Consider the following 27,682-nt stretch of genomic DNA (forward strand, 5'->3'; position numbering starts at 1 on the left):
ACAGCCCCATACCAGTTAGAGGAGATTGCCATCAGCCAGGAGAGGCCTGTCCTCTTTAAGAACCAAAGGCGAACCATTTCCCAAATGGTCTCCATGGGAGAGCTAATCCCTCAACCAACCAGCTTCTGGACAGCCAGAGGATATATCAGCCACCACCGCTGCTGCTAGAAGAGCTAGCTGCAAGATAGAAGGATCACCTAGAGGAGCCTCTATGGGGATCTAGTGGTGGACTAAGCGATTCTTCTTCCATGGGGTATCAAGGGAAATTATTTTGGGGGTGGGGAAGTATTTTACACAGGACGTGTCTTATATATGACCAACTGGGCTGAAACATTGCAGGCAGCCCTTTGCTAGAATGTTGGTAGTACATCCTTGCATAGAAATTCAGTATAAAAATGATGCTGAGCTAGTGAACCTATATCCACAGATGTCAAGAGATTCAAAGTTATGGTTACTGCAGCATTTTTAATTTTGGCACACTGCAATGTATCTGAGCTATATCTTCAGCAGTGGATAGATACTCCTAAGACTTGCCATACTGGAACATATTAATTTTGTCCATCTAGACTGGTATCTTGTTTCACAAAATGGCCTTCATTAAGCCCTATTTCATATAGCTAGCCAACTGTGTAATCCTAAATCAACAAAAAGAGAGTCCATTTGCTCAAAAAAAAGCACTTGATTTTAAAGCTTTTCATACAGTTAACCTTCAATATATTTTCTTTACAGAGCAGGGTGTGCACTGTCACCTTCTTTATCACACCAGCAAAACGGGAATGTCCCACAGCACGGCTGCAGCCAGGGCTTCCACATAATGTTGTACAAAGAGAGCTGTTGTGGGACTGGAGTCAGTGTCTGGCGATGCTCCTGAACAGCTCTTTCTATTATGCTTATTATTGTGTCAAACAGGGGCTCAGTGGCAGGAGACAGAGTTTTGGCCTCGGAAGGGTCTCTGGAGAGATCAAAGAGTAAAGGAGGGTCATGATGGGTTACACCTTCCCCAAAACATGGGCAAATTCCTCTTCTGTAACACGCTCCAGCACCCTCTGGCTGGAATATTGGAGTCACATAATGAGCCTTCCACAGTGCCCCACCTGGTAGGAGAGAAACCAGATGTAAGATGATGCATATAGACATAAAATGGCATTAGAAGAGTGAAAAGTCTTTCAGCACTGAACATATTTTTATCACTTAACAAGTAAAATTTTTAATTTGTAACACAAAGTGCCAAGCTTTGCCTTCATACTGCTTAATGCGGTATTCAGATTTTGGGTCCATCCAAACAGGATTAAGTCAATACTACCCGTCCCAGAGCAATGGAGCAGGGACAACCTTAGTTCTGTACCCAATATTCTGGTCAGCATACTTGTGCCCATAGTGTGTATATCAAAATATACATGCAGGACAACAGCAAATTATTGCTGCTCTGTGGGTACCCGCATTGTTCCTAGGTGGCACAGCTACACACTGTTTCCCATCCCAGGCTTGTTGCAAAGCTACGATCTAGCCTATATTAAAATTGCATTATACAATACATATGCTTTCCTAGAGATTGAAGCCATCATTGTTTTTGGAAGAATCTTTATACTCACTGTCCTTTTGATGCCACCGTACTGCATGTAAATACATGCCACAGTAGTGAAACAGGAACTCGTGCGCTGAGTGCTGAATGGACCCCTGCAGTAAAGGCATCAGGTTTTGGCCATCGATCACCCTAATGTTGATGGAGAGAATGGTAGTCACCAAACTGCAGTGAGTTGCAGGATAACAAGTTCTGTACTCAACTGTCATTGCATATGAAAACACTTGCAATTGAAAGCACGATTGAAAAATTACATTTGGAACAAGAAACATTTATGAGTAAGGGGTGAATCTCAAACATGTAAAAGATTTATATGAACTATATGCAGCTTAGGCAGAGGTGAAAGTAAGCTGGTCCGGTCTGGTACGGAGTACCGGTAAAAAAAGATGCAGTAGTGTACTGGCAAATAAGTGGAGTATTCAGTACTGGCTTACTTTCACCTCTTTTGTCTGCAGAGCAAAAAGTTCAAACTCAAAGCTAATAAAAGCTTGGAAAGGGAAAAGTCTTTGTCACATTTGTTTGTTGTTTCTCCCCCTCTCCTCCTCCAGCCAGGATGCATACGCGGCTAGGCTCCCCATTCCCCCAGCCCTCCCACTCAGCAGGGGCTGCAGGGGCTCCCCTCTAGCTAATAGCAGGTAGCAGAGGGACTGGCTGAGGGAGAAGCCTCCCCAGGATGCCTGCTGTCTGCATAGGAACAGTTTAAACTTAGCTGTTCACTCCGCGGTCTGAACCGCGGCATTCGGGGCTATTTCTGGTTTTCTTGTTAATTTCACTCAGGGTTGTTGCTGGGAGCAGGGGAGGGGGGGTTGTGTGAGACCAAGGCAGGGGCAGAATACAATAGCCATCTGGCCGCACAGCTTAAATCCAGAGCTAATAAAAGCCAGTGGAAGGGGAAAACTCACTGTCACATTCGTTTCTCTCCTCCCTCCTCCTCCAGCCAGGCTGCTGACAGGGCTAGGCTCAGTGCTTCACCGAACCCCACACTCAGCAGGGGCTCCCCTCTAGCTTGTAGCAGGGAGCAAGGGGACTGGCTGAGGGAGAAGCCTCCCCAGGATGCCTGCTGTCTGCATAGGAACAGCTTAAACTTGCTGCTCCCTCCCTGGTTCAGACTGGGATTCTGGGCTCTTTCTGGCATCCTTTTTAATTTCATTCACAGTTGTTGGGGGGGCGGGGGGGGGTGGGGTGGAAGGTGAGACCAAGGCAGGGGCAGAATACAATAGCCATTTGGCTGCACAGCTTAAATCCAGAGCTAATAAAAGCCAGTGGAAGGGGAAAACTCACTGTCACATTCGTTTCTCTCCTCCCTCCTCCTCCAGCCAGGCTGCTGACAGGGCTAGGCTCAGTGCTTCACCGAACCCCACACTCAGCAGGGGCTCCCCTCTAGCTTGTAGCAGGGAGCAGGGGGACTGGCTGAGGGAGACGCCTCCCCAGGATGCCTGCTGTCTGCATAGGAACAGCTTAAACTTGCTGCTCCCTCCCTGGTTCAGACTGGGATTCTGGGCTCTTTCTGGCATCCTTTTTAATTTCATTCACAGTTGTTGGGGGGGGGTGGCGGGGGGGGGGGGAGGGTGGAAGGTGAGACCAAGGCAGGGGCAGAATACAATAGCCATTTGGCTGCACAGCTTAAATCCAGAGCTAATAAAACCCAGTGGAAGGGGGAAACTCACTATCACATTCGTTTCTCTCCTCCTCCAGCCAGGCTGCCCGATGTGGCTAGCCTCCCCGTTCCCCCGACCTCCCCCCCACCTCAGCAGGGGCTGCAGCGGCTCCCCTCTAGCTTGGAGCAGGGAGCAGGGGGACTGGCTGAGGGAGAAGCCTCCCCAGGATGCCTGCTGTCTGCATAAGAACAGTTTAAATTTAGCTGTTCACTCCGCGGTCTGAAAACTGGATATTCAGGGAAATTATTGTGCCTCCTTTGAAAGAAACAGTAGTTTTCATTCCACCCTCTTTATATAATGAATTAAACACCTGGAATGTCCTTAGGACATAAGGCTCAGATCTCTTTTGTTTTGTGGGTGTCGGTGTCCTGCAGAGTGCGGAGGCTGAAATTGACAAAACTTTCTCTAAGTATCTAAATGTGCTTCTGCTGTTATAGTTATTTTTGTACAGGAAGGGGAAGGGGAATAAGTGATACTGGTATAAGGCACCTTAATAACAGTATCATTGCAATAATTTCCCTGAATATCCAGTTTTCCCCTCCAGACCCTTTGTGGTTTTGTCTATGGGGCTATTTGCTTTCCCTGTGAATCTTTAGTTGTTTTACCAAAATTGCTTTGCCTAAAATAAACCCCGATCATCAGAACACATCTTCCCACCATGTTCTCCATGTTTTTTTTTTAAACAGTAACATTTCAAAGAGGATCTGCAAGCAGTTTGGACATCACAACCATGATCCTCTGCTGCGGAGGGAATGGGATAGATTTGAACTTGGAAATGGTTTCTGATTTTGATTGTATTTTTTGTGTATTATATTATTGAAGATCGCCTCATCCAGGGGGCAGAAAAGAATTGCCCAGGCTTTGGTATCCCTCTTCCTCAAGAACCGTGAGTGAAATTAACAAGGAAGCCAGAAATAGCCCCTAATTTTGCAGGTTTCAGAGTAACAGCCGTGTTAGTCTGTATTCGCAAAAAGAAAAGGAGGACTTGTGGCACCTTAGCGACTAACCAATTTATTTGAGCATAAGCTTTTGTGAGCTACAGCTCACTTCATTGGATGCATACTGTGGAAAATACAGAAGATGTTCTTATACATACAAACCATGAAAAAATGGGTGTTTACCACTACAAAAGGTTTTCTCTCCCCCCACCCCTCTCTCCTGCTGGTAATAGCTTATCTAAAGTGATCACTCTCCTTACAATGTGTATGATAATCAAGGTGGGCCATTTCCAGCACAAATCCTTGTTGGATCATATTAAAGAAGTTCTGTATTAAAATCACAAATGAGTTTGATTCCCCAGAGTTTAAATTACTAATTAAGAGGTCTCTTGGTTTTTGGTACTGTTTCTCTCCCTCTCTAACAACAGAAACAGCACCCAGAGACTCCCCACCCTTTTGTTGTATTAACCATTGTGATTAAAATAGAGATAGAGGATGTATGTGAATGGATGCTTGGTGTGGATAATAACTGAATGATCAGGGAGGTGCCAGCCTAAGAATCCAGTGTCCATCGGCTGAAGAAGGCGTCAAGTGGAAATAACCAGAGGACCCCCTGGAGGGCAGACTGGAATCCACCCAACAGCCTCAAGAATGGGAGAACCAAAGAACAAGATAACATCTTGGAGCCGTCAGGAATGTGCTATCTGCTGATTGATTCAGCATCAGCATGATGAAGCAATTCCCATAGACTGGCATAGGAAGAAATTCCTATAAAAATAGACTCTAAAAAGTGAGAACTTTGGGGTCTGATTCTGCAAACCAACTTCCAGGAGCATCAGATGAGCATCTGACAAGGCCCTGCTCCCTCCTCATGTCCAGGCCACCTGGCCAGTGGCTTGGCATGAGCAACTCTAAGGCTGGTAACTATGATAACAACCTTGCAGAACCTGTGTGAGTGGGTGTGTATGTATGTGTGTGTGTTTGTATGAATGAATGTGTGAATAAATATGAGATTGAATGGAATGTTATAGCTATAACTAACTGCTTACTATGATTCTTTCTGTATTCACAATAAATGTGGTATTTTGCCTTTTTCCCTTTAATAAGATCCTGCTGGTTTTTATTTTATTGGTACAACATCCTAATTCCGCAGTTCAGACCAGGAGTGAACAGCGGAACGGGCAGCCTAGCCAGAGGACGAGACAGGAGAGAAACCAATGTGATAGTGAGTTTCCCCCTTCCACTGGGTTTTATTAGCTCTGGATTTAAGCTGTGCAGCCAAATGGCTATTGTATTCTGCCCCTGCCTTGGTCTCACCTTCCACCCCCCCGCCCCAACTGTGAATGAAATTAACAAGGATGCCAGAAAGAGCCCAGAATCCCAGTCTGAACCAGGGAGGGAGCAGCAAGTTTAAACTGTTTCTACGCAGGCAGCAGGCATCCTGGGGAGTCTTCTCCCTCAGCCAGTCTCCCTGCTCCAAGCTAGAGGGGAGCCGCTGCAGCCCCTGCTGAGGGCGGGGGTCAGGGGAATGCAGAGCCAAGCCGCGTGGGCAGCCTGGCTGGAGGAGGAGGAGGAGGGAGGACAAGGAGAAAAATGTGATAGTGAGTTTTCAGGCTTATTCCAATAGTAAAGTTTTATTCCAGACAGTACTGGTAGTAGTAATAGTAGCTTTATTTTCTATAGCTAAGTCACGCAATGGGAGGGATCCATGAAGTATGTAGGAGAGGTGGGTTGCTTGTGTTTGGACTGTAAGGGTAAGAAATGTAACTTACTTCCACCCCTGGCCACGCCCCCTTCTGCCTGAGGCCCCGCCCCTTCCGGGGGTTGGGGGAGAGAGAGAGAGAGAGAGAGAGAGAGTGGGACCCGTACCGGTAAGAGCTGTATTTTACTTTCACCCCTGAGCTCAGGGATCTGAAAAAGTAGGCTAAAAATGGCATGATAAACATCCAATATTGAGCTCTAATGTTAGGATCATTTTCAAATAAGATTCCATATTGGGAATTTAAAGTAATGAATATGTTTTACAATTTCTGTACCTGTCCTGGGGCACTATCCCTCCTGCCAGATAAATCACCGTAGGGTAAATGTCCATGAGACTTGTAGGTTCATCGATAACTGTGTCTGCAGGTAACACTCCCGGCCATCTAAATATCCCTGGCACACGGATCCCTCCTTCCCAGCCTCCCATGCCTTTTCCACCTATTGTTAAACAACAAGGCAATAGAAGATATTTTAGAAACATGAAGTATTGCTTACTTAACCTGCCTAACGTTACAGGTTTGTCCTTAATTAAGCCCCTCAAACTTTTTTCAGTTTTAACATAAGCCCATTCTCCTCAGGAACACATTTAGTTGTTTCAATCCATTAAAATGGATTTTCTTCAGCTGCCCCCTCAGTAGCTTACCTATCTATTGATTCCCCTTTGTTGCCATACTGGACCATAGCATGGATCACATTTTACTACGTAGATAGTCACATTGATGCCTCCGTCCCCATTCACAATTCAATGGATTGCCTTCCATTCACAATCATGTAATATCCTGTGAGAACTATAGCAACTGTTTAATATTGTAAGAGTATTTAATGTGTCTTAGAGGTTTTTAATGCAATTTAGCATGTGACCAGCCAGTTCTCCATGGAGCACCAGTTTGAGGACCTCTGAATTAAAGTGTTCCATCCCGTCACCTAGTTACGTATGTACGAGTGTATCTCCAGGAATTTTTTTTTTAACATTTTAATAACATAAGAAAATAGATGCAGCTTTATCAATTCCTTTCACAAAATATTGAAATCCTCTTATACCCCTACATTTTGAGCAGTCTAGCTTCAATTAATTACTTGAACAGTGGAGTGATCAGCCAGTGAGGTACCAAGACCAGGCTGGTGCAGAGGGCAGTGGAGAGGTGGGAGCCGCGGTTCCAGCAGCAGCAAGTGAAACTGAGGACCCAGCAGCAGAAAGTGAGTGGAGAAGCCTAAGAGGTGCTGCTGGAGGAGAAGTCCCCCCGTCCCTTTGTGCTGGGTGATTCAACTGCGTTAGCCAATACATATATGCTAGGCATAGTATACACCACATTAATAGATATTATGTGCATGGTATTAATGTAACTCACAGGGGTGTTGGGAAGTTATCAGGGCCAGGGCCGGTGCAAGGAGGTTTCATGCTCTAGGCGAAACTTCCACCTTGTGCCACCCCCCCGCCCTATGGTAGCTCCCCGCCACCCCCTCCACCCTGAGGTGCCCCCCCTGGCGGCAGCTCCCTGCCGCCCCTCCCTCCTTCCCCTCGGCCTGGGCAGCCCCCCCACGGCAGCTCCCTGCCACCCCCTCCCTCTTCCTCCTTGGCCCGGGCAGCCCCCCCGCGGCAGCTCTCTGCCGCCCCCCCTCCCCCTCAGCCCGGGGAGTCCCCCCCTGTGGCAGCTTCCCGCCCCAGCTCACCTCTGCTCCGCCTCCTCCCCGAGCATGCCACTGCTTCTCCTGCCTCCCAGGCTTGCGGTGCCAATCAGTTGTTTGGTGCGCAAGCCTGGGAGGGAGAGAAGCAGAGCGGGGCAGTGCTCAGGGGAAGAGGCGGAGCAGAGGTGAGCTGGGGCGGGGAGCGGTTCCCCTGTGCGCCCCCCCTTCCCCCCATTACTTGCTGCAGGTGGCCCTCCCCGCGCCCCCCTGCCCCAGCTCACCTCCACTCCACCGCCCCCCCAACCACTTGGCGCCCTAGGCGACCGCCTAGTTCACCTAGTGGTTGCACCGGCCCCGAAAGTTATGTTTCCTGACTGTATTATGCTCTTCTCACAATTCTGTCCACACACGCCACACACCCCACAGCACTTTGCAAACCTGAAGTCAGCTTTGGCATTAGAAAATAGAAACTTGCCAAAGCAAAGATGCATGAATACTTTCTACCAAGTACAGTTAGAGAGTCCCATCAGCACTTGGAATGTAGTATTTAAAATGAGATATGGGAAAGTATAGGGAGGTACCAAAGACAAAGCTGGCACAAACTGATGGGTTAAACTTAAACTTTAAGTGATGTATAAAGAGTTTTGCAACTTGTAAAGTCATACTATAAATAGTACTAGCCGAAATGCGTACCTTGAAGCACCCCTTCTGTGTCAGGTGAACATACTGTGAGGTAAGAATTGCTTCCTGGATGGATGGTATATATGTCTTTGTTTGGTATTGTACTGCTTTGTCTTTAGACAGGAAAGTCAGATACACCTTTTGGTCAATAACTAAAGGTGAAGAACCAACTGAATAAGCTGTTAACGGAGAACTGACTAGCCGGTCAGTGCACATAGGCCCCCTCAAGAGCCAACAAAGTGAAGCCAGTAAAAGGACACGCAGGGGCTTGGAACTCCATTGCTATGGTCCCGAAGGCAGAGGTGGTCCAAACATCAGCTGCAACTGACCTTTGTATGTGGGAGGCCCCTGCCTCCAGGCAGTGGTGAGCTGCCAAAATCTTAACAACCGATTCCCTCCTCACCCCATGAGGGGGTTGTGGCCTGCCCCACCCCGTCCCGGACCCCTGCCCCATTCAGCCCCCTCCCCTGTCCCCTCACTGCCCCCAGAAGTGGGCAGGAGTCTTGTGGGCCACCGTAGTGGATGCCCACCCCACCCCTAAGAGCCAGAGGGACCTGCCGGGGGGCGAGGTGGGGAGTCCTGGCGGTGCTTACCTGGGGCGGCTCCCAGGAAGCATCCAGCAGGTCCCTCTGGCTCCTAGGGGTGGGAGAGCATAGCTAGGGGGGGAGTAGGAGGAGCGGCCACTCCCCCCACTTATCACATCAAAAGTGGCGCCTTAGGCACCGACTCCGTGGGTGCTCTGGGGCTGGAGCACCCATGGGGAAAATTTGGTGGGGGCAGAGCCCCCACCAGCAGCTCCCCGCCCCACACCCGTCCCCAGCTCCGCCCTGCTCCACCTCCTCCCCTGAACCCGCCGCCCCGCTCTGCTTCTCCATGCCCCCGGTTTCCTGCGAATCAGCTGTTTGCACGGGAAGCCTGGGAGGGCTGAGAAGCAAGCAGTGGCTTCGCGCTCAGACCCAGGGAGGCGGAGCGGAGGCGAACTGGGGCGGGGAGCGGTTCCCCTGCGTGCCCCCCGGGCTACCTGCTGCGGCGCGGGCGGCCCTCCTCACGCCCCCCCCCGCCCTAGTTCGCCTCCGCTCTGCCTCCCTGGGCCTGAGCGCGAAGCCGCCACCTGCTTCTCAGCCCTCCCAGGCTTCCTGCGTGAACAGCTGATTTGTGGGAAAGGGGGGGTGGGAGGAGTGGAGAAGCAGAGTGGTGTGGAGCGGAGGTGAGGTGAGCTGGGGCCGGGTGGGGAACTGCCAGTGGGTGCTCTGCACCCACCAAATTTTCCCTGTGGGTGCTCCAGCCCCGAAGCACCCAGAGAGTCGGTACCTAAGGCGCCACTTTTGGCCAGTTGTTAAATTTAGAAGCCAGGACTCTAAACCGGTTCTAAAAGGGCTTCTAAATTTAACAACCGGCTCCAGCCCACCACTGCTTCCAGGTACTGGAGAGATTCCCTACTGCTATTGATAACCTATTGTGAAGGTTTGGGTGATCTCTTCCCCATCCATCCCTTTTGGTTTCTGGGATTCTGGTGAGGGGAGCTCTGCTGTCCTTCCCAGGGAGGGAGCTGCCAGCTTAACATAGGGAGCATGGAAAGAGCCACACAGTCCCAGAAGGAGGAGTCATATGGGAAGCAATTTTACAGATTTTATAACCCTCATACCCATGGCAAGGGAAAGCCTGCAGAGGCCCAGATATTGCCACAGAACCTTGAAATCTCCACAGAACCTTGTATGCCAGCTCCCACCCTTCTATTTTTTGGAGAGGGGATTAGGGAAGATAGAGGTCACTTTACCTGATAGACCCTTTAACTCACTAGTTTTATCATCAGGTACTCATCCTGAGGGTTGAATCTAATTTCCTAACTTTAATCAAGGACTAGGTAATGTCCCCAGTCAACGATTAGACAGTCTCCCCATGATAATGTGTCTCATAGACACACAGATTTCCTTTTTATATCTACAAGAACACTTGCTCTCTCTGATCCTATGCTGGGAGATAATCCTGATTCTTCTCCTGGATGATTAGCAAAGCCTGCTTTCTGCTGTGAGAGTTGTCTGTTCATTGGGAAGTTAGTAGATACCATAATAGAATCGTAGAAGTATAGGGCTGGATGAGGCCTCGAGAGATCATCTATTCCATCTCCCTGTGCTGAAGAAGTATACCTAGACCATGCCTGGCAGGTGTTTATCCAGCCTGTTCTTAAAACCCCCCAGTGGGAATTCCACAACTTCCCTTGGAAGCCTATTTCAGAGCTTCCCTACCCTTATAGTTAGAACATTTTTCCTAATATCTAACCTCAATCGCTCATGCTGCAGATTCTGCCCATACTTCTTGTCCCACCTTTAGTGGACATGAAGAACAATCGATCACTGTGCTCTCTGTAATAGCCCTTAACGTATTTTAACACGGTTATCAGATCCCCACCTCAGTCTTCTTTTCCAAGGACTAACCATGCCCAGGTTTTTTAACCTTTCCTGATAAAAAGTTTAGAAAACCCAGCCTATTGTTTTTGTTTCTCTCCTCTAGACTCTCTCCAGTTTGTCTACATCTTTCCTGTGGCCCCCAGAATTGGAAACAGTACTCCAGCTGCGGCCTCACAAGGTTTGAGTAGTGGGACAATTAATTCCTGTGTCTTACTTATCCATATGATACTTTTGTTAATGAGTAGAACAATTTTAGTCTTTTCTGAACTACATCACAGTGTTGACTGACATTCAATTGGTGATCCACTATAATCCCCCGATCCTCTTCAGCAGTACTAACAACTAGCCAGTTATCCCCCATTTTGTAGTTGTACATGTGATTTTTCCTTATTAAGTGACGTACTTTGTATTTGTCTTTACTGATTTTCATCTTGTTGATTTCAGACCAGTTCTCCAATTTGTCAAGGTTGTTTTGAATTCTAATCCTTTCCTCCAAAGTGCTTGTGACCCCTCCCAGACAGGTGTCATCCCCAGATTTTATAAGCATACTCTCCACTTCATTATCCAAATCACTAATGAAAATACTGACTAGTACTGGACCCAGGACAGACCCTTGCGGGACCCCACTAGATACATCCCCCCTGTTTGATAGTGAACCATTGATAACTACTCTTTGAGTATCGTCTTTCAACCAGTTTTGCACGCACCTTGTAGTAATTCAATTTAGACCACATTTCCCTAATTTGCTTATGAAAATGTCATGTGGGACTATCAAAAGCCTTATTAAAATCAAGACATATATCTATAGCTTTCCCCTATCCACTAAGCCATAACCCTGTCAAAGAAGAAATTTGTTTGGTTTGCCATGATTTGTTCTTTGTAAGCACCCTCTTATCCTGTGGGTGCTTACAAACTGACTGTTTAATAATTTGTTCCAGTATCTTTCCAGCTATTGAGTTACGCTGACCGGTCTATAATTCCCTGGGCTCTCTTTGTTCCCCTTTTAATATTTAAAGATATTTCAGAAATCAAAGAATCTTTCTTGGATCTCAAGGTTATGCAGGGGATTTATGGCAGGTTTGGCATAAGTCCAGAAATTCTAAAGGAAGCATTTTCCCTGAGGGTCCCTCATTATTAGCTGTCAATTTGAGTAGAGCAGTGGTTCCCAAACTTGTTCTGCCGCTTGTGCAGGGAAAGCCCCTGGCGGGCCGGGCCGGTTTGTTTACCTGCTGCGTCCTCAGGTTCGGCCGATCGCGGCTCCCAGTGGCCACGGTTTGCTGCTCCAGGCCAATGGGAGCTGCTGGAAGCGGCACGGGCCAAGGGACGTATTGGCCGCCACTTCCAGCAGCTCCCATTGGCCTGGAGCAGCGAACCATGGCCACTGGGAGCCGCGATCGGCCGAACCTGAGCACGCGGCAGGTAAACAAACTGGCCCGGCCCGCCAGGGGCTTTCCCTGCACAAGCGGCAGAACAAGTTTGGGAACCACTGGAGTAGAGTGTTTAGCAGCAACTCTGTTCTAGACCAGCTTGATGACCCTGGTGTGAGACCTGTGACCATCACAACAAGGCTCGAGGTGACAACTTCCAAATTATTCCTGCTATCCCTCCTGTACCTCTTAGGTTAGAAAGCAGTCTTTTGAGTTGCTTCATCTTTTCAACCCAGTGTAAATGAAAGTACCCCTGATTTAAGGGGGTAGAAATTCTAAGTATTATTGGTCAGTGGTCCTGTTTATAAAAAAAATTGGGAAAAGATAGTCACAAGCCAATTTGCAGTACCATATATGCGTATTACTGAAACGATCAGTGTTTTATTTTATACCCAGAAGACATATTTTAAAAGGTAAAAAGGCTCTCCAACTGGGGTTCGCAAGAGAGAGTGAAGGTGGAGTTTAAAGACTAGTGCATGGCTAAGAAAGTCTGGAGTATGAGAGCTCTTCCTAGACAGACACCATTCAATAGAAAAAGTCAAAGGGAAACAGTCTATGAATGTACAACCAGAAAGAATTTCTGTTCCTTTTAACAAAATAAGTGACCAGGTCATAGAAGAAAAACCTGTTGGACTATATTCTGTTATTTAGGTGAAACCAAACAGCCAGGCCTTAAACCCTATTGCTTAAGACCTACAAACCATTCAGAAGGTTGAAGATCAAAATCTTGGGAGAAGTAGGCTTAAAATAGATTTTGACTGGAGGTTCTGAATGACAGATGGGACAATGATTTGAGGGTCATTTTACATTCATATTTGCTAAAAGGGGAAGTGTGATTGATTATATCACAGTTCCAATTAGAAGTAGGTTTTGTTTCTCAGATCTTTTAGTGACAGCAATCATCAACCCTTGTAGATGAATTTCTGCTCTCTGACCACTTTCCCCCAGATGGATTTAGACAGATTGTGTCTCACTTCTGATTCTGAAGCTGTAAATTTGTTGTGAATTAAGTTGCATCCATAGTTAAGAATAAAATCGGAGAGAAACTTGAATGCAGTGAGTTGTTAGTTTTGAAAAAACACCTTTTGAATATTAATGATCCAGCACAGGATCATAGTACTTATTGAGAAATACATATAATATTTATTGTTAAAAAATACAGGTTACCTGACTCCTAAAAAGATTATTTTCATATAAGAATCTAGTATGAGTCAGCTTACTTTGGTCATAAGAAACAGCTTCAGATAATGTGTGTCAGAAATCATGGTTCTCCAGATTCTATTGAGAAATTAGTTATCCTCAGAAGGAAATATAGCAAATAGCTGAATAAAAGTTGGAGCATCAAAAGGCCCTTTGGAAGCAATTTGAACTTGATGCCACAGAGAAAAAAAATCATCTTTATTTTGGAAGCTGGTCGCAATGGGCTATGACAAGATTAAAGTTAATATTGAAGCCTTTATCCCCAAACCTTTGTTCCTTTCCAGAATGGCTTCCAGTCTCCAGATAAGTTACAATTTTGATAAACCAACAATGTCCTAACAAAGCTCCTAGAGAGGATGTTATTGCAACAGAATTTTATAAGGACAGTATAAATTTGTGGGCCCTTGACCCCGGTGTTACTAAATTATTTACTAATATAAATAATACAGGAATTTCTCCCCTCCATGTTGGTCCACCAGTTATATTGTTCTTCTTTACAAAAAAGGTGACATCAATGAGTCTGTGAATTACCAACCAACTTGCCTTTTATATGTTATTTTTAAACTACACTAGAGCTCTCCTGTGGATATTAAAGGTTTAGGTAGAAAGTTGTAATTTATTTGCTGAGAAACAAGCTGGTTTCAGGAATGGCTGCTCTATCATTGAAAACTATTTTACCCTGCCACTGCTAGTGGCGTCTCCTGATGGCCATCCTGGGGATTAGCTTTGACCAGACATTGTGCCCTCCTCGGCAGTGTCTCTCCCATGGTCCTCTCAGTGTGTAGACCCCTCTTATTCCAGGAACCGCAGTTTCTTTTTCATGACTCAACCCTCCAGCCAAGACACCATATGTGTTCCCCCCTTCCAGGGCTGGAAAGTCTCTCTTCACAAACAGACTCAGGCAGTGCCCCACTGGTGCCACTTCATCAGCAGCTGGTAGGGGGACCTGGACCTTCCCTCTATTCCAAGTCCCTGCTCAGGGGCCCTCTCACTCTCACTACCCCATTCCTTGCTGCTTTTCCCCTGAACTTTGCTTACCTCTTTTGGCTCTCTCCCTTTTCTGGGTTTACCAAGCTCCACTCTCTCCTCCTGAGGAGTAACTGTAGGCTTCTTGCCTCCAGCCTCAGACACACTTCCCTTCTCCCAGGGAGTGACTGGAGACTCCTTCCTTCCAGCCCCTTCTGTTGCTATCTTCCTGGCTTATATAGTTCCTGGCTCTTTCTGCCCAGTTTAGCCTCTTCTAATTAAATCTCTGTTCCCTGTTTCCTCTTCCAGGTGAAGCCTGGGCAGTTAATAGGCCAATTTATCCATCTTAATCCCTTCAGGCCTGGTGTGGGGTGAACACCCCATCATATACCCCTATTCATTTAATTAATAAATATTGCTCCCCCCGAAGGGGGGAATTTTTTGTGGTCCTTATTGACCTGAAATTGGCTTTTGATTCCACTGATAGAAGTCATCTCTGGGAGAAACTTGTGAGGGCTGTCATAGCTCTTAGGCTACTCTCTCTTCTGAGAGCCCTTACTAGCCAAATGGTGGCCAAAGGTAGGATAGGGCAATGAGGTTAGTTAACTGACCCTATCTCCCTCATAAAGGGAGTCCATCAGAGTTGTTTATTGGCCCCTTTCCTATTTCATGTTGTTTATTGGCCCCTTTCCTATTTACACTAATGAAGTTCTGGTGACTTTAGAAGGGGTGTAGTGTTTCCCTTCCTGAAGTTTTCACCAATTTACATTGGCCTTTCTTTATGCAGATGGCATGGTTTTGCTGCCTCAAATACTTCTGGGCTTAATGTGTATGTTAAAGGATTTTAGCTCTTTTTGCCAGCAGGAGTACCTGACCATAAACTACCAGAAAATTAAAGTAATTTCCTTTGGCCACAGACCAAAGCTTCTTAAATGGATGATTGAGGGCTATTATATTGAACAGGAACATTGAAACCCTTTTGGGTATTTGTTTCACCTATAATGGCTAATGGGATAAATCTACAGAAGAGGTAAAGAAGAAAGCCTTAAGTTCTATGCCACTGGTGCTTTATTTTACATGGGTGCACGGGGGTAATTTAATCATTCTGGCTTTTAGAGTTTTCAGGGATAAAGTCCATGTCCAAATATTATATGGTGTGGACATTTGGAGCTGGAAAACGCTTAATGTGTTAGAGGTGGTGCAAAAAAAGTTTTAAGGAGAGTGCCCCGCTTCCCAAATTACCCACCATCTGCTTTACATAGGGCAGATGTAGGAGATTGTACAATTTCAACTAAGGCTCAGTGCTTTTGCATTAATATTGGCTATGTGTTCAGCATATGGATCTACAGAGTCTTGGAAGGCTATGTCTGGAGGAACAGCTTAACAGGACACATACCCTAAAATTCCCCTGGCTTTCGCAAGTCCATTGTTCTCTCCATTCCTTGGGCGTCTCACAACTTGACCTGGCAGGGATGTGAAATCTTTACTCAAGTTTAGAGCAGGAAATATTTGCAGACAACAGGATGTCAGTTGTCCACCCAACAGATATGTCCCATTGGCTTTCTCATTTAAAAATATTCATAGTTACAAGAAATATTTAGATATTTTGAATAATAAATTAAGGAGAGCCTTTACAGCTCTCTGTTCTCAAACCATGCAAGCAGTCTATTTGGAAGGGAGATACACTGATATTGAGAGACATAGTTGTCTTTGCCAAGCAGGTGTGGCCAGGTCAAAGATTTACTATGCTGTCTACTTTCTTGTCACCTGGAAATGAATGGTTAGCCCCATTCCTTGCTCAGATGCTTTTTACCACACCACATCAGATACTGGATTACTTTTTATGGGGAGAAAATGTCCAGATTATATGGGCTGTTGCCATATTTGCCTGGTCAGAGGAAAAAGAAAGTAGATAAGACCTAGATCTTTAATCTTTAGCACTTAGAACTTTAATCCTTGTTATGTTATTTCTGTATATTGTTTCAGGGGTATCTATATAATTTTAAAGATGTAACTGATTTTGTGAGAAGGGTTAATCTTGTGTTTTCAATTTTTCAATTTTTAAAATTTATATCTATTTTACTGAGTGCAGTTGATTTTTACAATATGCCTTAATTTGAGCTGCATTATGGCCTAATGCTAAGATGCTATTTTAATAAATCTGATTTGATTACTTACTTGCTGCCGATGGTACCATTAAATACTCTGTTGATTATATCAGGAAGACAATTTGCATTTTTAAGGAATTCACTCTGGATAACAATCCTCACCTTTGTATATTCCATTCCAACCACCTAATTGGGCTTTTCCTTCTTGAGCTTCCAAGAACCCACCATGGTCAGAGGCAAAGTATGTGAGTGTGGTATTTTTCAAACCTTTCTTATCAATAGCATCCAGGACCCTGCCTGTAAATAAAAATAGTGATAAGTACGTACCAAGAAACAAAAGCAGAGCTAGAACTAGCAAAACAAATATTGACTCCAGTCCTACAAATATGCACACACTTAACACTACGCATGTGAGTAGACCCACTGAGGTCAAGTGGACTACTTGCAAAGATAAAGATAAGCGTGTACCGAAGTGTTTGTGAGATCTGAACCTTTGCTTGTGATTTCATTGGCAATTTATAAATGCAAAGGAAAGGTATGATGTACTATTATTATCAGTAGGAGTAGAAGTATTGTGGTAGTGCCTATGATCCCTAGGCTTGGACCAGGACTCTGTTGTGGTAGGTGCAGGACAAACACAGAGCAAAAAGTTGGTCCTTGTCTTGGAGACCTTACAATTTGAGGGCCATCTACACAAATGCTGACTGTGTGGCTAGCAGAGGTGTAAATCTGCAGTTCTCCAGTATGCCAGGCATTAGCTGTCTGTGTGGACCCTGCTGCTATGCACTGAACATTTCCTAGTCTGCACTGACGTATTGCAGTTTGAATCAAGAATATGTCCATAGACAGTCCACAGACAGCCTGGGTCAGATTGCCAGATGCACTAGGGAATGGTCAGTGCAGACAACTGCCCGGTGGAGAGCTGTACCTTTACACACCCCAGCTTACCGCACAGTAATGGTTTGTGTAGATGAGCCCTCAGCAGCAGACTACCACAGTGAGTAAACAGAAACCATGACTCTCCTTTTATGAATGTTGTGAGCATTTTAATTGTGTGTTAGGTTGTTAGAGCAAGTATCATTTGTTAAATTGACTTACCCACCATCCAGTCCATCTCCTCTACATTATCTCCATATAAACCATATCTGCTCTTCCCAAGAAACAACTCCGTGGTGATGAGGGGTGTGTGGACATGTAGAAAGGAAACAAAGAGGAGGAACGGCCCATGCTTGTTTCTTTAAAAGAATTAATCTGTTATTTCCTTGCAAAGAAGTACCTTACCTTATACACATACTTTGCTTTTTTTAAAATTGAAGTCACAACTCTTTTGTGAAGGTAATCTGTGATATTAATTTGTGCTAATGTTCCAGTAACTAGATGCTTACGGGGTTAGTTTCTGTGAAATCATAGACTCATAGGACTGGAAAGGACCTTGAGAGGTCATCTAGTCCAGTCTCCTGCACTCATGGCAGGACTAAGTATTATCTAAACCATCCCTGACAGGTGTTTGTCTAACTTGCTGTTAAAAATCTCCAATGATGGAGATTCCATAACATCGCTAGGAAATTTATTCCAGTGCTTAACCACCATGACACTTAGGAAGTTTTTCCTAATGTCCAACCTATACCTCCCTTACTGCAGTTTAAGCCCATTGCTTCTTGTCCTATCCTCAGAGGTTAAGAAAAACAACTTTTCTCCCCTCTCCTTGTAATAACCTTTTATATACTTGAAAACTGTTATCATGTCCCCTCTCAGTCTTCTCTTTTCCAGACTAGACAACCCATTTTTTTCAATCTTCCCTCATAGGTCGTGTTTTCTAGACCTTTAATCATTTTTGTTGCTCTTCTCTGGACTTTCTCCAGTTTGTCCACATTTTTCCTGAAATGTGTCACCCAGAACTGGACACAATACTCCAGCTGAGGCCTAATCAGTGCAGAGTAGAGCGGAAGAATTACTTCTCATGTTTTGCTTACAACACTCCTGCTAATACATCCCAGAATGTGTTCACTTTTTTTTTTGCAACAGTGTTACACTGTTGACACATATTTAGCTTGTGGTCCACTATGACCCCCAGATCCCTTTCCGCAGTACTCCTTCCTAGGCAGTCATTTCCCATTTTGTATGCGTGCAACTGATTGTCCCTTTCTAAATGGAGTACTTTGCATTTATCCTTATTGAATTTCATCCTATTTATTTCAGACCATGTCCAGATCATTTTTAATTTTAATCCTATCCTCCAAAGCACTTGCAACCTCTCCCAGCTTGGTATCATCCACAAACTTTATAAGCGTACTCTCTATGCCATTATCTAAATCATTGATGAAGATATTGAATAGAACCAGACCCAGAACTGATCCCTGTGAGACCCCACTAATTATGCCCTTCCAGCATGACTGTGAACCACTGATAACTACTCTCTGGGAATGGTCTTCCAACCAGTTATGCACCCACCTTATGGTAGCTCCATCTAGGTTGCATTTCCCTAGTTTGTTTATGAGGAGGTCATGCGAGATAGTATTAAAAGCTTTACTAAAGTCAAGATATACCACGTCTACCACTCCCCCCATCCTCAAGGCTTTTTACCCTGTCTAAGAAAGCTAACAAGTTGGTTTGACATGGATTTGTTCTTGACAAATCCATGCTGACTGTTACTTATCACCTTATTATCTTCTAGATGTTTTGCTTTATTATTTGCTCCATTATCTTTCTGGGTACAGAAGTTAAACCCAGTGATTACAAAATTTCATTAATTTTTGAATATTTAAAATATTCCCCTTTGTCTTCTATTCACAAGTAGAGAGGTTCCATTCTGGAGGCCAGATTCTTTGCTGATTTAAATCAGCTGAAGTCAAGAGAGTTATGAAAATTTATACCAGGTGAGAAACTGGCCCTAATTTGGTGCCTGACTATTTTAGGACCCCAGTTCATTGCTGCGACAGAGAGAAAAGGAGGAACATAATGAAGCACCAATATAGATCAGTAGCTGAGTTGAGCTGCAATCATTTAAAATACTCTGGTCTCATCAGGACAAAAAGCAATTCTATAAATAGAGCCTGGAAGTTTTCTGTCCAAAAGTTGAAAATTTTGAAAAGTTAAGAGTTCCTGAAAACATTAAATTAGAAGGAAAACCTTCAGGCAGCCTTAACTTAAGAGGAAAATGTTGGCACAAGAACAAATGGATACAAACTGGCTATGAATACATTCAGACTGGAAATTAGAAGAAGGTTTCTAACTATTAGAAGAGTAAGGTTTTGAGCCAGCCTCCCAATTGGAGTTGAAGAAGCAAATAATGAGTTTTAAGAAAGAGATGGACACATTTATGAATAGAATTGCATGACTGGGTAGCCTGTGGTGGTGGTGGACTGGCCTTGACAGCCTGGAGGTCCCTTCTGATCTGCGTCTTATGTTCCTAAAATCTCATGCCTCAGGGCTTCAACTGCTTACCAGTAACAGTCAGGAAGGGAATTCCCCCCCCGGCTCCCCCAGTGTATTTGTATATTTTGTCTCCTTCCTCTGAAACCTCAGAGATAGCCCTGACTAGAGATGGGACACTGAACAGGATGGGCAAGTGCTTTGAGATGGTACTGAGAATATTTTTATTTCAGGTGCTTGCTCATATGCTCAGTATCTCACTGATCGCCATATGTTGGGTAAGGAAGGATTTTTCCCTCAGGTCAGACTGGCAAACCTTGGCAGTTTTCACCTTCCACTGAAGCAAGGGGCACAGGTCACTTGCTAGAATAATCTTGGTATACCTCATTAAATCAATTCCCTGCCATTGCAGGAACCTCAGGAATTGGTGCACCTCACTCCCTTCTGTTCTGTGCCTGTGCCACACACACGTTTAGTCGTCTAAGGACTGTAATATTTTAATCTAGCACTGGTTGTTAGTTTGGTGTGGGGGTGGTGGTTAGTGGCCTATGATATTCAGGAGGTCAGACAAGGTGATTTGGTGGTCCTCTCTGGCCTTAAGCTCTATGTCCTTTGGAGTCAAGATAATAATTACATATAGAGGGCTTTACATTTGAAAGCATTATTTAAAAATTAACTAATCAATCAATCAATTAGATAAGTAAACAATGTAGTGAGATATTCAAGAACTAAAACAAATATGTTCAAAATGAAATGTACTTTACCTTTCAATAAAAGAAATGGCCTCCCTCAGTATAAGGGATGTAGTTCTTTCTACCACCATTGGCTGCTCAGTAATTTCATGGTTTCTCATCATAATGCAGTCCCAATATCTTATGAATCCATAACTCGAGAACCAGGATGCAAAGAACAAAAAACCAAACCAAGCAAAACAGGTGATTATTTTCCAGGTGACTGAGGCCAAGCCAATAAGTCTTGCTATTGAAAGGGTGAGTACAGCAAGGACAATTGTCTGAGTGTAAAGCCAGAATTTGGTTCTCAAGACTCTGTCCTTCTCTGCAAGTTTTGTTATTTGACAGTCATTCATTAGACTAAATGGCATGCCATAAAAATAATCAAACCCATGGTTTAAAGGGTGATGACAGTAGTCGTTGCGGGATTCACAGTTCACACCTTGATGCCACTTCCCTGAAAATATATATATTTTTAAATGTAAAGTTACAATACAATACAATCATTTAAAATATTCTGGTCTTGTGAGAACAAAAAGCAAAAAACACCTCGCTAATAAAATTACTTTTTCCTCTTATAATAAGACCCTAATTATGTAATCTGTTCCAAGAGGCTGAGTCTTTACATCCTCACAAGTCCCTCTGAAATCATTGGGGCTCTGCTTGGGTACACAGTCTCTCTTGCCTGGGTCAGTTTAGGCCCTAATCATAGGCCCTAAAATAGGAGCCAGTAATTGAGAACAGCCAGGATTTAAAGGGCAAGGCAGAAAATATCTGGCATTCTTTGACTTCTGCCAGCTATGAAAAAGGGGAAAGAAGTCCTTTTGTAACACAGGCTGAAACAACATTGTTCTCTTGCCTCTGTACCCTCCAGAAAGCCAATATAATGAATGAGGGAAGTAAGTAGGATATTGCTCTGGAAAGCTTAGAATAGTGTAGCAGTAGATCTATGTAGAAAGTCAGATGATGTGTGGGTTACAAAGCGATAAGGTGTGATTTGGATATAAAGATGGAGCCAATTATAAAGTGAAATAGGCTCAAGACCCCTTATACCAGTGAAAGTGACATCTTTTCTGGCTATCTGCCAAATAAGCCATGAGATGCTGGGAGATGTCAGTGCAAACCCTATACTGGATGTAAATAGCTTTAGTGATGAGAATATATACAGTGAATGGGCATAAAGAAATACTAGTTTATGATAAATTACAGGCATTATTTTTAGTTATTTTGACTTAAAGTTAAAAAAAAAAAGTACCTATCCAAGCTCTAGATACCCTTTCCAACTCAAATAATAAAGTCATCATGAAACAAAAGAACAGCCGCTCCTCCCCTGTAATATATACTCATTACTCAGAGAAAAAGACCACATCAAAATCCAGCTTAGACCTCCTGCAAGGGCCCACTCAAACAGATGGGCTTTGAAGCATACTCAGAAGATCTCTAAATTCAAGATGGTTTGAACCAAAGCATGGGGGCTGTGAATTCCGAAAACCCAGGGGCCAGCTGTTCCCTTTCATCTATAGTAAGGGAGCTCCTCAAGTGCCACTGCTGATTGCCAGGGTGATACGGGGGAAGTTCTAGTCCATCAGATAGGCCATTTCAATGTCATGGATCAAAAATAATACCTTGAATTCCGCTTTGGAATCAACGCACAACCAGCCCCAGCTATGGAGCAGAAGGGTCATGCGCTTAGAGCAAGAATTTTGCTAAACAAGTGGCCCACTGTATTACTAGTGTCATACTAACTTCAGACTGCAATTGGATTTAAAAGTTTAGCCGCAGATAGAGAGCACTGTAGTATTCTAATCCTGATCTGACACGAGCATGGATCACAACCAAAAGGTCTATATCTGAGAAAAAAGGATGCAACCTCCTTGCCAGATGCAGATATGAAATGATCAATAGGTGGGTGAACATTCTAATCAGGAAGTCTGGATTGCCCTCAGCTAAATACTCAAGGTATTTCCCAATCCACCATGATCAATTCCACTTTGTGATGAAAATATAGGCATACTGTTTGTAAATAGATATAATGAGATTGAATTTCAGAAGTGCTGAACGCTCAAATCTTTAGCTGAAGGTAATGGTAGCTGCGGATTCACAGATTCTCTTTAAAAAAACCCAGGTCCACAGGGAATAAACATATAAATAAGAGAAATAAGTTTTTGGCAGACATGCAGTAAGCCACATTGTGAAAGACAACTCATCAAAAGTTTTTAACAAAAATATTTTTCTCAAATCACATTGCTGATTGTTTAATGGGTGCTCTTGTTCTGCAGTTAAACCCATTTCAATTTTAAAGAGACACAAAAAGTGCAGCCCTTAGACACTTAGAAAATCCAAAGTTGTGATACACATCTTAAAAGAAATTGTGAGTTAATTTAGTGCCCAGCTAAATGCAATGTGGGCAGGAACTGTGCAAGATGCCTTACTTAATGGTTGTGCACTTCAATCCTGCTATTTATTGCCAATACTGCTTATGATCACCAGACTCTGTTCAACAAAGACTAGCAGTCTCGCTCAATTATGTGATGCTTTTGATGCCTATGTTGGGACTCAAACTTAGGCACCCCTGGGGAAAAAGTGAATGTACTCTGCCATCTAAATCCTCAGAATGAAATGCCATGGGCTCCCTAAGGGATAATGTCTATGGTGAAGTACAGGAAACTGAACACGGTTTATGTCAGTGATTCAGTACTGAAGCCAAGCGGAAGCACTTGGCAGTATCGGATATGATGTTTATCAAAATTCTGAAACAACTACAGCATTATTCCTCTTATATCACAAGGAAAATGAAGATTGAACACAACACAACTTAAATAAAAATAATAAAAATCCTGTTTTCTAATGCCTTAAGGGCTACATTTTCAATATCTTCTGCTAATTTTGGTGTCTGATTTTGAATTTACACAAATCAACGTGTGCATGCACATTAGATAGCAGATGTGTAATTTATGTGTGTAAATGCTGTTTTGTACATGTAGGCCAGAGTTTTTGGCTGCCCAGACTTAGGCATCCATATTAGGTTGGGTTGAGTCCTCTGGAAATTGAGTCTTGAAAATTCTCTGTTAGGGAAAAAGGTTTCCCCTCCTGTCTAGGGTTAGGAGGGTAGCCTTCCCTGGACTTCTGTATTAGCCAAACAAAACACAGAGTCTTGGCTCTTTGATAAAGTGAGGCACTTTAATGCTAGCAAGTACGACAGCTGAAGGGCTCACCAATTCCTTTACAGAGGAAAATGGTGAAGCCCCGAACAAAGAACAGAGATGGGCTTTTATAGCCTGGTTCAACATACAGTGTGATATCTCTTCCAGTTCAAGCCGGTTAGCCCAGTCTGTTTGAAGTTCTGGGGTAGGTATGAACATGGAGGCTTATCTGTATAAGGAATTCTTTCCCCAAAACGGGGAGTACAGGTTACACACAGTTCACATTCCTTCTACCTATAACCTTAGAGAGAAGACAGATAAGCATAGAAAAAAGACAGAGGCCTAGCTTTACATGATTATAGGGTTGTTTTCTGGTTCTTTTCTTTATCATTTCTGTTTATGCTTTTTCAGCATACCCTTATGGTGGGGGAGGTTAGATCAGAGGTGGGCAAACTACGGCCCACAGACCACATCTGGCCCGCAGGACCGTCCTGCCCGACCCCTGAGCTCCTGGCCCAGGAGGCTGTCTCCTCTCCCCCACAGCCACATGGAGCAATGCTCTGGGCGGCAGGACTGCAGAGCCTGGTCTGACCTGGTGCTCTGTGCTGTGCGGCGCGGCTGCCTATCCTGGTGCAGCCGCGCCGCCAGCCACCGGTGCTCCAGGCAGCGTGGTAAGGGGGCAGGGAGCGGGGGGGGGGGGGGAGTTTGGATAGAGGGCAGAGGAGTTCAGGGGATGATCAAGGGTGTGGATACGGGGCGGGGCAATCAGAGGGTGGGGACTGGGGGTTGAATGGGGGCAGGGGTTCCGGGGAGGCAGTCAAGAAGACGAGGAGGGGTTGGATGGGGCGGCGGGGGGTGGTCAGGGGACAGGGTGGGTGGATGGGGCAGGGGTCCCGGGGAGGCAGTCAGGAAGGGGGGGTTGAATAGGGTGGTGGGGGGCAGTTAGGGGAGAGGGGTCCGGGGGCGGTCAGGGAGAAGGGGTGGTTGGATGGGGCTGGGGGGGGAGCAGTCAGGAAGGAGGGGGGGTCGGATGGGGCGGCAGGGAGCAGTTAGGGGCAGGAGGTCCAGGGGCGGTCAGGGGACTAAGAGCAGCGGGTGGTGGTGGATGTGGCAGGAGTCCCGGGGGGGGGGCGTTAGGGGGCAAGAAGCGGGGTGCGGGGGGGGGTCGGATGGGGGTGGGGACCAGGCCATGCCTGGCTGTGTGTGGAGGCACAGCCTCCCCTAACCGGCCCTCCATACAATTTCAGAAACTCAATGTGGCCCTCAGGCCAAAAAAAGTTTGCCCGCCCCTGGGTTAGATGAATCATTTGAGGGAATTCCATTTCAGGTCATGACTAAAAAGTGAATAGTTGTTTTAGCAAGTGGCCTTATGAAAACTGAGTGGCACAATTAGACATGTACAAATGAAACTGACATCTTTATTCATTTTGTAAAAGGATGTTTTTATCTGGGCTGTACTGAAATCTTGTTCAAGTACAATGTAGTATACTGTAACTTTTGAATAACCTTAACTGACGGTATTGCTATATGTGAAGGGCCAAATCCTCAGATGGTGTAAATTAGCTTCGTTTCATTGATTTCAATTGGAGCTGTGTCAACTTATATCAATTTATGTGCTTCTGGCCCAAAGTGTCTAAAACCTAGGGTGACCAGATAGCAAATGTGAAAAATCGGGACGGGGGTGGGGGTAATAGGTGACTATATAAGAAAAAGTCCCAAATATCAGGACTGTCCCTATAAAATTGGGACATCTGGTCACTCTACTAAAACCTAAAGATACAGGCTCAAAATGTAACTCATTTGTACATGTTAATGTAATATTATTGACAATCACTAGATAGCACTATTACTGGTACGGTAATCTTGCAAGGTCTATTTAACTGAATGCATAAGCAGTTAGATCTTGGACAAGTGGTTGTGGTTGGGTATGATACGGTTCTATTTTAAAGGTGAGTGTATCATCAGTATAATTTATTCTTTCCAGCTGAATGTCTTTCTGAGTGGAATAGTTTCTCTGGTGCAGAATTAGTGCCTACAGGATATGCCGACTGTGTATAACAGTCCTGGTACCAGATCACGCCACGGACCCAGGCCTCATTGAACACTGACAAATGCACAGCTGGAAACCAGTCTCACTCACCTGTGTGTTAGTGTTGCTAAATACCACTAGAGTTACAAGAATGTGTTTAGACTTTATGGAATGCTTGTAGGATGCTGCATGCATTAATTCTACCCATAGTCTCTGTATCCCCTGTTCTAAGGTAATGTTTAAATGTTTGCTAAGACTGTAAATCCCTCCGCAGTCAGCAAAGAAGCATTACCAAGTGTGAAATGTCAGTTTACCACAAAAGGTGTTATCTCCTCCCCAGCAAAAGGTGGTCTACTGTCATCAGACATGCCACTGTGGACAAAAGACTTTGTTGATTGCTTTCCTGTCACCCCTGAAGAGGGTATGTACACAAGCCCTCCTCCCATCACAGCTTGAACCCTGGGGGAAGGGAATAAAAATGCCTGTTAAGGAGAAACTGTTATCTTTATGCTGCCTGGACTCTGAGGGGCAAAGATTCCTAAACATAAGCAAGAGATCCCCAAGGTGCTTGGCTTGGGTTCACCCTAAAGGACATAAAACCTCGCTTATTATAGAAGCTTCTATTATCTTTTGAAACTTGACTAATTCACTTGTGGGTGTATGTTTACCTGCTTTAACCGCATAAATAACTCTCATATTTCTTTTTCTTAGTTAATAAACCTTTAGTTAGTTTATTACAGGATTGGCTACACGTGTTATCTTTGATTTGAGATCGGAGGTACAGTTGACTGGTTCTTTGGGACTGGGAATAACCTGAATACTGATGTGGTTTTTGGTGTAAAGGGACATCTATTACAAAGGCAGGCTTGCTTGGGTGGCAAGATAGATTGGAGTGCCCAAAGGGGGACTGTCTGTGACTCCGTATTAAGGCTGTTATAATGCTTTAGGAGGTCACATTTGATACTTGGTTGGTGAAATCTAATTATAGAACATACAGTCAGTTTGGGTTTTGTGCCCTGTTCCCGATCAGTCTGCCCTGAGGTTGGCACTCATGTTTGTGAGCCACTCCAGACAGTTTGACACTGACACAAGGGAACAAAGACATGTTATATGATATGATGTCATAAACAATAAAACTAAGAATTGATCAATCCCCTCACAATGACATATTTCAGGGCTAAATGTTTAGATAACACCTTTTACCCAAACAATATTGAGTCTACATACCTATTAGTCCTGTGATGTAGCCTTGCTGCTGTAGTATCTTGGCAAAAGTGGTTTCATTTGGAGGGAGCCCTCCTGAGGCCCCAGCCCACTGAATAACACGATAGTCATTAGTGGCATCCATACCTATAATACACAATTTTTAAAAGTACTAAACACAGCAATGTGGGTGCTTTAGTCAAAAGCAAATTTTGTTTGCATCCGATGAAGTGAGCTGTAGCTCACGAAAGCTCATGCTCAAATAAATTGGTTAGTCTCTAAGGTGCCACAAGTACTCCTTTTCTTTTTGCAAATACAGACTGACACGGCTGTTACTCTGAAACCTTTGTTTTTATAATAGCTCACTAAAGCTCTCTTGTCTGCACAGTCAAAACTTGCTAGACTTAAAAATCAACCTTTTGTATCTTTACATTGTCTCTCTCCCTCCTGCCGCTAATAACTGAATAATTAGCAGGCCACTAGAAAACAGTCTTACATTCTTGGGGCCAGATACTCAGCTCATCTAAATTAGCATAGCTTCCCTGACTTTAATAGTCTGGTACTGATTTACACCAGCTAAGAATCTACCCTATGTTGTCTGGTTAAGCCCTGGTGAAAATAAATTAGAATCTGGGTGAGAATGGGGAGATGTAAATCTCTTGCTTTATATTACCAATTTCTCATTTGCACCTCACACAGATGTGTGTGACGTTTTCCTTCTATCTTTTAATCATTATTTGCAGCAGGACTTGGAAAACATAGAAAAAAAATCTTTTTACAGATTTTTAGAAACCAAAGTTGTGGATCTGAGTGATGATGTGGATCTGTTTGATGGTGTGAAAAAGAGGA

At 44.4% G+C, this 27,682-nt stretch overlaps 1 protein-coding gene across 1 annotated transcript in view; it reads right to left on the reverse strand.

Annotated features, from left to right (window-relative positions):
* Nucleotides 1–536: 536 nt before the first annotated feature.
* The window catches only part of LOC140899890 (arylsulfatase D), a 33,436-nt gene continuing 6,290 nt past the window's right edge, over nucleotides 537–27,682 (reverse strand). The window contains exons 4-10 of the mRNA XM_073316592.1: nucleotides 26,858–26,980; nucleotides 20,492–20,915; nucleotides 17,454–17,590; nucleotides 16,518–16,652; nucleotides 6,215–6,377; nucleotides 1,593–1,714; nucleotides 537–1,094 (exon numbers count right to left, since the gene is read on the reverse strand). Coding sequence (XP_073172693.1) covers nucleotides 724–1,094; nucleotides 1,593–1,714; nucleotides 6,215–6,377; nucleotides 16,518–16,652; nucleotides 17,454–17,590; nucleotides 20,492–20,915; nucleotides 26,858–26,980 — 1,475 coding nt within the window. The 3' untranslated portion in view covers nucleotides 537–723. The remainder of the gene's footprint in view (nucleotides 1,095–1,592; nucleotides 1,715–6,214; nucleotides 6,378–16,517; nucleotides 16,653–17,453; nucleotides 17,591–20,491; nucleotides 20,916–26,857; nucleotides 26,981–27,682) is intronic.

The sequence above is a fragment of the Lepidochelys kempii genome, chromosome 1 (assembly GCF_965140285.1).
Source record: "Lepidochelys kempii isolate rLepKem1 chromosome 1, rLepKem1.hap1, whole genome shotgun sequence".
In the NCBI taxonomy this organism is placed as follows: Eukaryota; Metazoa; Chordata; order Testudines; family Cheloniidae; genus Lepidochelys; species Lepidochelys kempii.